Here is an 11,221-nt window from a genome sequence, read left to right as displayed (position 1 = left end):
GCAGAAAAATTGCTTGCCTAAACATCCTGATTGTAAAGATCTCATCAGAATGTTAAAATGTTGACTCCAAGACCCTGCAAGATGCAGTAGATTGACAGCGATAAGAGTCTGCTTTCTTCTGGATCTTTACTGTTGACAGTGGTCCTCAACTCTTGGCCCAGGACCCCCACAATCCCATTTTAAGACTAGGAATACCTTCACCAGGGCGGGTAGTAAAGACTGGTAGCTACCGGCAAAGGTTTAAAAGATAATACATGTTATCTTCTTCATAACAAAAACCGATTCAATTTCCAGTTGGTATAACTTGCAGGTGTTTAGGCAGAACATTTTTAATACCATTTTACAAGTACGTTAACGTATATGAAATTTATAGATTTGATTCTTAAGTTAATGCAGCAGTTTATGCTAAAAGAGAAAACTAGACAAATAGAAATGGCAGTTGATTATTGACTACTGAATCAAAAGTCTCAGTTTTTCCTGAGAGCGTATTTCCTCAAAGCCGTTCCGTTGCGAGATTCATTCTTGAAGAATGTGAAGGTTAGGTAATTCCAAAGAAGTCTTGCTTGGCGCCTGACTCCCCGGGACTTTCGGCTTTTGATTCGGGAATATTTTGTAAGTATTTTGAGTCATTTGCATTTAGAGTATGTCCACTGTCTGTTACTGATATTCCAAAATTTCAAAGGTAGGAAAGGGAAACGAAATAATAAATAAAAATAATACTATCTTTGGCAGATTACTCTCAGATACAAGTAGAGATAAGGCGTTTTTTTTATCTCCTTTCTGGAATTACCTATCTTGTACTCATACTCATGTGCACACACACAAACACACGCACATATATAAATATGTGTATATAAAACACACACACATATATATATATATATATATATATATATATATATATATATATGTGTGTGTGTGTAAACACACACAGAATATATATACATATGTGTGTGTACACACACACACACACATATATACATATATATATATATATATATATATATTATATATGTGTATGTATATATGAGTGTGTGTGTGTGTGTATGCGGGCGTGCATGTATATGAACTTTTAATGTTATCCAGTAGGGGTAATTGAAGGCAGAACGAAAGCTGGAACGAAGGTTTGCTATGAACATTTGTGAAACGAAGACAACCTGACGATAAGGATAATTATGATGGGGAAGGGAAGTAGATGTTAGTGGGGTGCGTGGGACTGGCGGGCCGACGGGAGGGTGACTATGAACGTTTACCAAATCATGCAGAGCAGGTTATCGTCGGGTTTTACCCGATTGTCGTAACCATGACGCAAAGATTTTTTCACGAACATCAGTTGTGATGATAACACAGATAATACAGATGTAATAATAATAATAATAATAATAATAATAATAATAATAATAATAATAATAAAAAAAACAAAGGAAAGAGCTTTTATGTAATTAAAAATGTGCATTAGAATGCGTCTGGTGATTTCTGCTCTGAACGTTTTCTTTCCTCTCCATGCAAGAGGTTTCTTCCTCACCCAGTTCTATAAAAGAGATCGTTGGCAACTCTTCAATGAGCGACTGCTTTCGTATAAATAGAAGGTGGCAGTGGCCGATGATGAACAGTTGTCGAGACTTCAAGAAGGAAGCAGCAAATATCCTCTTCATCATGAAAACGGTAAAGATTATTGTTGAATCTCACTTTATAAGAAAACATATCAGACAACTAAAAATTACTCTATTACTGACGAATACTTTAACATCAGTTTAATATGCTAATTTCATTATAATAATCTAATGCAAACTATAACTTGAACATTAAGCTAACTTATCATATTGCTCAGTGAATATCCATGATTTTACACACTAATTATTTAAACGAAAGTGTAAATAACTCCTGATGGTTGATAAAGAAATATCCACCAAGCATAGTCAGCACTGTAAGGGATGCATTTAAAAACGCGTAAATAAGTATAATATATATATATATATATATATATATATATATATATATATATATATATATATATATATATATATATATATATATATACATATATATATATATATATATATATATATATATATATATATAATATATAAATAATAAATCATATTTGATTTTCAAATAATTTCATACCAAATTTTACCGTTTCATGCACGTTCTCAGCCAAGCAGGGTTCGATGCAGTGACTCCAACTTCAGATTTATCTGAGGGTTTTGTAAATCAATTTCCTTTATTCCATTTGTAGATCGTCGTTGCGTTGTTGGCGTTGGTGGCCCTTTTTGCCCTGATGGAGGTCACAGGAGCCCTGCCAGCACCTGAACCTAGCCGACGCCACTTCTTTGGACAGAGTCCCTATGGCTTCGGCGGTTACGGCTACAGACCCTTCGGATACGGCTTTGGCTACGGCGGATACGGCGGTGGCTTTGGAGGCTTTGGCGGTGGATTTGGTGGCCTTGGAGGATTTGGAGGATTTCATGGCTAATAAAGAACTTTTCAGAAGATGAACAACTTCCATGAAGATAATTGAAGTCATTGCATCAATGACCGTCATGAACCTTTTTCAATCAAGAAACCCAACAAATTGTTAGATATTGAAGAGTTTCTAAAGAAAATGTGAAATCTATTCTTTTATAAAATAAATTTTATAATTTTCAAAGATATTTATTATTAATCAAAATTCCTGACTCTCCTTGATTTCATGTAATTTATTATGTTTAATTTGAGATGCCGAGTGTTCAAGAAAAATATTATTCCTTCAGTGATGAATAAAGTACTAATTTTATTTGCTATCACTGTTTACAGAAGTTCTCGCTTTTGATAATTTTGGGTTCTTTAGAGTAAATTTTTGGAGAGGTGATTGTACCGTGGACATTACGTCGTCTCGAAAGAGGGCCATAAATCACGGGTTTTGCATGAAGATCATGGGGAGTGCCCAGATAGACACAAATAATTAAGCATCAGTGGCTTTCAAGTTGCTGTTCCTGGTCATCAATGTAGGAGGTGAATGTAGCCCAGTGGTATCCAATTTTCAGTCTATGTTACAAGCAATGAATCAGCTCATGGCCTATTTCACTGAGTGAATCCTTCCGCAGTAACAAACAGAGAGTAAGTTCACAAAATGCGAAGACTAAAGAACCCTTAAAGGATCTTAGAAAAATGTTATAACAAGAGAGTAGAGGATAAACTGTCTATGACCTCCTTCTGTTAGAGTCCATAGGCTTTTCACCTCAAACTCCTAATGTGTAATAACACTGAAGAGAACTCATTGCTCATTATTCATTTGTAATTAACCTGCTTCCAAGTTAACTTGAAGGCTTAGTAGAGGCTGTCTTGACCTTATTCGCACAGGTTAATTGATGTGGACTGTTCTGCTCTCGTTTATCTTTTTGGACGTTTAGCGTATGTTTTTACGCCGAAGATTAATAAATATCTACACATGTAAAAGAATAAAAATTTTGCTTACATCAAGAATCGTCTTATATCCAAAAAAATCCCCATGATTTAAATACATGAATCGAATTACTTAAAGTAATTCACCACCTACCTCAGTTCAAAGTTATTATTTTGGTCTTACAGATGTTCAGAAGGATTTTCAAGGACACGAGAGGGCGCTGTTTACTTCATTCGTTGTTTTGCGGAACAATGTTTCATGAATTGTTGTGAGGCAATTGTCCAACTGTAATTTTAATCCTAACTTTGCATGAATTTACACAAATTTCTATTTACACATCAAAATATGTCTTTTGTTAACATTTCTTGAGAATTTCTGGCTTTTATAATGTTTTAGGTAAGAGATTTGGCAATGGAGTGAATGACATTTACATCTAATGGTACCTTTGTGTAACAGCTCAAAAGCCTGAAATCCACCATTTACAGGGAATGCAATGAGGCGAAAGTGTCCTTAGACAACATTAGGTTTACTTTTGCCAAAACCCTGCATGCGTGAACATCCAGGGAGTAAAGACCTAATCAAAACATTCCTTTGTTGACCCTAAGATACATTAGGATGACGCTGATAGCAATCAGCAGGCGCCTTTATCTTCACAGCTGACAGCTCTCAATCCCATTTTCAGACATGGCATGAAAGACTGGTACCTACCGCCAAAGCTTTAGAAGCAAGACATACTATTGTCTTCATATAAGAAACCAGATCAATTTTCATACGATATAACTTGGGCAGAATATTACTAAAGACAATTTTACAAGTATATTAACATAAATAAATTTTATAGATTTGAGTTAATGATGTAGTTAGAACCGAAAGAGAAAACACAAATAGAAATGTCAGTTGGTGATTGATTACAAAATAAAATCTATTAGATCTTCCTGAGAGCGTATTTCCTCAAAGCTGTTCTGTTCCGGGATTCATTCTTGAAGAATGTGAAAGTCAGGATATTCCAAGCAAGCAGTCATGCTTGGCGTCTGCCTCCCCGGCGACTTTTGCCTTTTGTATCAGTAATATTTTACACATCTTTTGATTTATTTGCCTTTAGAGTAAAATAAGCCTTCTTACTCTCTATTACTCATATTCCAAAATACGAAAGGAAAAAATAAAGAGGAACTAATTTAAGAAACTCTGTTTTTCTGTGTGACTGTCTGTCTGTCTGTCTGTCTGTCTGTATGAAATTACGATATTATCCAAAGCAGAAAGACAATTGAAACCAAGATTTGTTGTGAAAGTTCTGAGACGAACGAAGCAACTTTATCAGGATAATAATAATGAGGAAGGGCTGTTCGGAGTGAGGCATAGGCAACGTTAAAGGGGGTCGGACAGAGGGTGGGGGAGGGGAATGAATGAACTTTTCCCAAATCTCGCGGAGCTGGTTACCCCTTGGGTTTTACGTCACTGACGCAATGGCAACGCAACGCGTTTTTCACCAACAATTGTTGTAATAACAGGTAAGTTAATGCACTAGTAGTAGTAATAATAATCATTATTAAAGAAATAACTTTTGATGCCATTAAAGAGATGCAAAAAAAATGCAACTGGTGATATCTGCTCTGAACTTTTCTTTTCTTTCCATGAAAGAGGTTTCTTCTGAATCCGGTTAAAGAATAGGGATCGCTGGCATCTCGTTACTGAGACAGAAGTTTCATATAAATAGAAGGGCGCATTGGACGAAGAGGAACAGTTTTCCAGAGTCTTCAAAGGAAGCAACACGTCTCATATTCATCATGAAAACGGTAAGATTACAAGAAAATATAATAGACATAATAGCCTACTACGAATAATTGTATGGGTGATAAATACTTTAACGTCATGAGGTCTTCTATAAATTTCATCAGGCTAAACTCGTTCAAACTAGTAATACTTTTGAGACATCAGTTTTGAATTAGCATTTTAAAAATTTCCAGGAAAGTTTAATTAACTCTTATACATATAATGGCAATCATCCATATATCCATACATCGTGCATACTGGGAATATATTCAAACAGTCATTGTAACATAAAAGTATACTTACTTGATCAAATTCGATGTTCAAGTATTTCCAGTGTACGTTATACAGTTTCATGCACACACTCAACATAGCCTGGTCTTCGTTACAGTAAATCAACTGGAGAACCGTCTGAAGATTTTGCAAATTAATTTCCTTGATTCCCTTCGCAGATCGGCGTTGCCCTGTTGGTGTTGGTGGCCCTTTTTGCCCTGATGGAGGTCACTGGAGCCCTGCCAGCACCTGAACCTAGCCGACGCCACTTCTTTGGACAAAGTCCGTATGGCTTCGGCGGTTACGGCTATAGACCCTCCGGATACGGCTTTGGTTACGGAGGATACGGCGGTGGTTTTGGAGGCTTTGGTGGTGGATTTGGTGGCCTTGGTGGATTTGGTGGTTTCCAAGGCTGATAGAAACCTTTCTTGACGATGAACAGCTTCCATGAAGATAACTGAAGCTATTGCACCAAAGGCCTTGATGCATTTTGATCAGTCAGGACACCTAGTGGATTGTTAGCTACTGAAGAATTTCTAAAGAAAATGTGAAATGTATTTTTATTTACAATAAATTTTTATTTTTCTGAACAACTTCCCATTCATCATTACCATTGCTCCAATGTCCACCAAAACGATTCATTCAGTTGCCAATATATTCTATTCTACCTTCACTTGTTATCACCATTTCAATAGTACTCATTTTTGATAATTATAGAATTTTCTTTTTACTTAAAGTCTGAACTCATATTAGCTCAAAGGGAGACTGGAGGATGTGTAGAACTTTCTAGCCCAGTCTAATTGCAGGAGACTGTTTGGGAGATCATTTTTTAGCACTTGTTCATTCAACAAAAAAAAATTATGAAAACTTTTGGTACAGTTGTTTTGGAACCAAGAAAGTTATTCAAGTAAGTGTTTAAATGATATCATTAAAACAATAAACTAGAAAACCACATTTTAAAGTAAATGATATCCTACACTCTCTTCAATTTATTCCTAGATAACAGGTATAACAGGGCAGTCTTTATATGAATTCACTTAAAATATTTAAGTGTACTGCATGGAGTTTATAAAATAAAACGTTATGGGTTAGAGGTTACTTCATATTGCGCAGGTTTATGCCAGCATGATCCGTAGCATCAGGGCGATAAGTGTGATTAGGTATGAAAAGAAGGATGAGGCCTAGTGTGGACCTCCGAATATTGACCAACCACTAGAGAAAAATAAACAATAAACAAGAGGGTGTTGTCTTTACAACAAAATTAATGTCCAGTTGCTTTGGATTATAGAGTTTTACGGCTACTAGTTGTCGCAGGGATAACTTCATGACAACACTACGAAATTAAACGAAGGTGTTCATGAACAATACATGTGACCATCTGGAAGTACCAGTGACTGGCAGTGCTTTGCATGTTCCAGAAACACGCGTCAAGCATTGTCACATGACAGAAGAAGACTTTGGTACATTCAGTCTTATGCGAACTCTTCATAACTAACTGCGTAAGAATCATCACATTAATGTATGATTATGCCAATAGTAAATTAGCACATCCTCATTTGTGGCAGGAGCTGATGTTTTAAGTCCTTTCAAGAATAATATTCGATGCAAATTCCATGAACACGAAAGACGAACACGGTGCGTTTCGAAGTCTAAAATTCCTGTACCTTTGCCTCATGATTGTCCAGAGTGGCCAGTGACTAGATGAGTGTTTATGAAACAATGGGAAAAAGGAAAATTTACAATTCGCTTTAAATACTAGTTGAAAAATCGGCTGAAAGGTCTCCATTATTCATGCAAATGAGGGATTTAATAATGGAAAGAACAATATGACATAAAGCTGAACTCCTTTTTCAGTTTATTTTTCCTTTTTTGTTTCCATTTCACTTATTATTAGCGTCATAAAAGTATAGACGTTAATTGGTTTACATTCAAACAATATAAGATGTTTTTCTTTTGACAGATGAAAATTTATATTCTCCGTTCTTGATTCAAAATCTCTATGAATGAGCGAAATTCGGCACTACGGCAGCCATAGACGCACTTACCTGTCTTCTCACAGCAGTGAATATCTTCAGTAATTTCAGTTATCATCCTAAAAATCATAGATTCCACAGTTTCCAATTCATTTTCCTCCTAATGAAGATTTCCCTTGGCTGCAAATGGCATAATATGCTCTGCACCACCTGTCCTCTTTTTTTATAGTAACGTTTTCCTCTCAGTGAGAGAAAAATTTCAACGCGATTTCGACCACACTAAAAAGCCTCTGGACTTTTTTGGTTGTGCATTAGCCATTGGTCCACATCCAAAATCCTGTCCCCTACAACATCTTACCACAATTACGGGCAGCCTACGAGAAAGGGCCCGTGCTGGCACAAACCGGCTCCATCAACCAAACAATCAACATTAACTGAAGACACGGACACACTTACCTCCCAAATAAGACCAGTTAATTTTAAAGTAAGGATTAGGACTTATTCTTGTTTTAATCAAAATGATTTTCACACAATTAAAACCATTCAGTTAGTATGTTTTTGGCATATATATATATATATATATATATATATATATATATATATATATATATATATATATATATATATATATATATATATATATATATATATATATATATATATATATATATATATATATATATATATATATATATATATATATATATATATATATATATATATATATATATATATATATATAGAGAGAGAGAGAGAGAGAGAGAGAGAGAGAGAGAGTTAAGCTGCGAATAATTCTTTTGCAAATGGAGTTGTGGTCACTGGAAGTATCCAAAGTGTGTTTTATGATCTTGAGTAAAATATTGCAATAAATGCAACTCCTGACAGAGACTGGAAACACAAATGACTGATAACAATCTTGCCTGATTCCCTCCATATCACTTTTGGTAACTCGGGCTGTTGTAGAGGTGCCAGCAACGACTTTATTACTGTCTGGACATTTTTGTTTCCTTTTCTTTACTCTGGTTGGTTTAGTTTGTTCTTTTATAGTTACTAGATAATAAGTAAAATGATTTTAAAATGCTAAGCGCAGATCTAAAAAACAAGAAAAAATTCCTGAACACTAACTGGTAAGTGGAAGTTCCGGGGAGGCAAGTACGAGGCCTAAATACCCAGGGATACCCTGACCTTCAAATGCCCTAGGAATGAATCTTGCAAAGGGGCAACTTTAGGAAACTATCTTAAAGAATTAGCATTTTTTTGACTGAGGATATAGTCGAACAGTTTAAATTTTTTTTGTCCATCGTTTTTCTTTCGCTGTTAGCTTTAACTGAACATTTATATTTGAAAAGGTAAGAACGTTAAGCATATAATAATAGTAATAACAAGCAACTAGCTATGTAACGATATTGATATTAATGGCATTTAGAGCTATATAAAGTATACAGCACTATTAATCATCTTGAAATACTTGAAAAAATTAATAAAACTACGCAGCAAGCGCTTTGATATTCCGAAGTGGAATTTCAGATTTCGAAAATCTCTGAGAAAAGAAAAACTATAAGGATGAGGTTTGTTCATTTGGAAACATCTTCCAGACGGGCTTTTCGGTGTCAAGTTAGTTCCAGTTTGTTGCAGACGTTTATTCTCCTGGATTCAGACAAGCTGTCATGCTGCTTTGGGCTTCTCGACGGTTTCCTTTGTCTGGAACAAGAAGGACTTTTATCCCTGGGAAGTTGCTTAATGAATTGTTGATCTTTATAGTGTGTGAAAATTCATTATCGAAGTTAGTGTATCACTTATACATTTAAAGATATATTGTGACAAAATTATGACAAAATTACTGAAAGCAATCAACCAGTTGTAAATGAACCTTTAAACACCCACGGACATATTTATCTATCCCTATATCAATTTATAAGTCTATGTGTCATTGTAAGCTTACACCATAAGAAAAGACGGGAATACAAGTGAAATGCTTCATGATGCGGGTGAGAGTATGTTTTCGTGGCTTACCAGGGTGTGTATCATAAATCTGGATGTTTAAGTTTTCCTTAGACTATGTAAAATTTTTCCCTTGGTAACCATCGTACTTTAATTTTTTTGTTCCTAAATAACCTTTGATAGATTATACGTTTGCCTTTGATGTCAACCGGAATCGTATGTAATCATAAGTGTGAACAAATACAATATGTTTTTCTTATAGTAATAGAAATACTGCAATAGCCTCAGTTCTCTCACTGATTAGAGTTTGGGCAAACAGATCCTGCTACCTCAACCAGAGCAATGATCACGGCTTCAAAACTGTTCTTATTATTATTATTATTATTATTATTATTATTATTATTATTATTATTATTATTATTATTATTATTATTATTCATAGTTACAATCCTTGCCTCACAGCCGAAAGGAATGTGACTCAATTCTCGGGCAAAGAAGAAGTGATATGAGGTCGTTCCGGTAAAATACTATCGTGGATTTCTCACCGAGTAATTAGTAGACTATTGCAGGTCATGTCATTCTGGAGAGAGTCGTGTGGCTCTTTCTTCCTTTCTTTCTTCAAATCTTCAGCTGCAAACCCTCATGGACAGAGTCAATAAACCATAAACACAAGAGGTCTCCAAAGGGAAACCAGCCTGCAGAGAGGAACAAGGCACAGGAAATGGCAATACATAAATAAATATGGCGAAAAGACAACAAAACGGATACACGAGAAATTCAGGAGACGTCAGCAAAGAGCAAGCTGAACACTTAGGGATCAGCAATAGGCAAACTATTTCACAAACTACTGGCCTATTGGAATTCGGGGAGTTTGGGTAACAATTTAACAGCATAAAAAGGTTGAGGATATGGCCAGGCGAAGAATGCAATGTTCGTTCATCTTAGTGAAAGTATTCTTTCAACCTACTGCGAAGGGACAAAACAATTGGTCACTTCAGTAATAAACTAGAAATGAAAATTATCGAGGCCAGTTTTATATCAGACATGGAATGTGTATGTTTAATCAATTTATCTCATAAGAAATATGCAATATGTATAGGTTCCAAGGAAGGTAGTTTGCAAGGGAAGAGGGCAAAGGTAGTTGCTCGCTCTTATAAATAAACAAGATCTATAAATAGAGCAAGGACCACAGAAATACTAAACTTGAACCAGTAAAGATTTAAACCCAGTGTTAAATTGTTTTCTGTAATACATCTGCACACGGGAAAACACATACACTCATGTATATATATATATATATATATATATATATATATATATATATATATATATATATATATATATATATACATGTGTGTGGATACACACACACACATAATATACACAGTACATTTATGTATAATTCGCTCCCGGTTAAAACACTAAGACTTGTTGCGAATTCATGCCGTACGAAAGAAGCATCTTAGTTAGGGTAATAATGATGGGAAATACGACTGTGTGTGTTTGTGTGTGCGTGTATATGTGTGTGTGTGTGTATGTGTGTGGGTGGGTGTGTGGGTGGGTGGGTGGGTGGGAGGGACCACGAACGTTTGTCATACCTTGCTTGACAAGTTTACCGTCGGGTTTTGCCCGATGACGCAGTCATTATGCAGTAAGTTTTTCACTAATATCTTGTAATGACAGGAAAGGTAATGGAGTTTTACGGTAATTATTATAGTCATTATTGAAAAAGACTTTGACTCAATTAAAAAGATGTATTGAAACACATTTGGTGATATCTGCTCTGAACGTTTTTCTCTCTTCCCATGAAAGAGGCTTCTTCTTAATACAGTTCCAGAATAGGATCGTTGGCAACTCTTTACCGAGACAAGTTTCGTATAAA

General features: G+C 35.3%; 2 protein-coding genes across 2 annotated transcripts; both read left to right on the top strand.

The window, feature by feature from the left end:
* Nucleotides 1–1,577: 1,577 nt before the first annotated feature.
* Nucleotides 1,578–2,650, top strand: LOC136844705 (neuropeptide-like protein 33). Its single transcript, XM_067113951.1, has 2 exons — nt 1,578–1,665; nt 2,240–2,650. The coding sequence occupies exons 1-2, from the start codon at nt 1,603–1,605 to the stop codon at nt 2,474–2,476; spliced, it is 300 nt and encodes a 99-aa protein (XP_066970052.1). The 5' UTR covers nt 1,578–1,602; the 3' UTR covers nt 2,477–2,650.
* A 2,378-nt stretch (nt 2,651–5,028) lies between these two features.
* Nucleotides 5,029–6,019, top strand: LOC136844704 (fungus-induced protein 1-like). Its single transcript, XM_067113950.1, has 2 exons — nt 5,029–5,178; nt 5,605–6,019. Exons 1-2 carry the CDS (start codon nt 5,170–5,172, stop codon nt 5,839–5,841), a joined length of 246 nt encoding a protein of 81 aa, XP_066970051.1. The 5' UTR covers nt 5,029–5,169; the 3' UTR covers nt 5,842–6,019.
* The last annotated feature ends 5,202 nt before the right edge of the window (nt 6,020–11,221 follow it).

This window comes from Macrobrachium rosenbergii, chromosome 13, assembly GCF_040412425.1.
Source record: "Macrobrachium rosenbergii isolate ZJJX-2024 chromosome 13, ASM4041242v1, whole genome shotgun sequence".
NCBI lineage: Eukaryota > Metazoa > Arthropoda > Malacostraca > Decapoda > Palaemonidae > Macrobrachium > Macrobrachium rosenbergii.
The sequence above is the reverse complement of the archived record's forward strand: the minus strand, read 5'-3'. Positions and strand labels throughout refer to the sequence as shown.

Coding starts and splice junctions, on each gene's coding strand:
- LOC136844705 (XM_067113951.1), top strand. CDS start 1,603: ATGATGAACAGTTGTCGAGACTTCAAGAAGGAAGCAGCAAATATCCTC. Junction 1,666..2,239: donor TCCTCTTCATCATGAAAACG/GTAAAGATTATT, acceptor TTCCATTTGTAG/ATCGTCGTTGCGTTGTTGGC.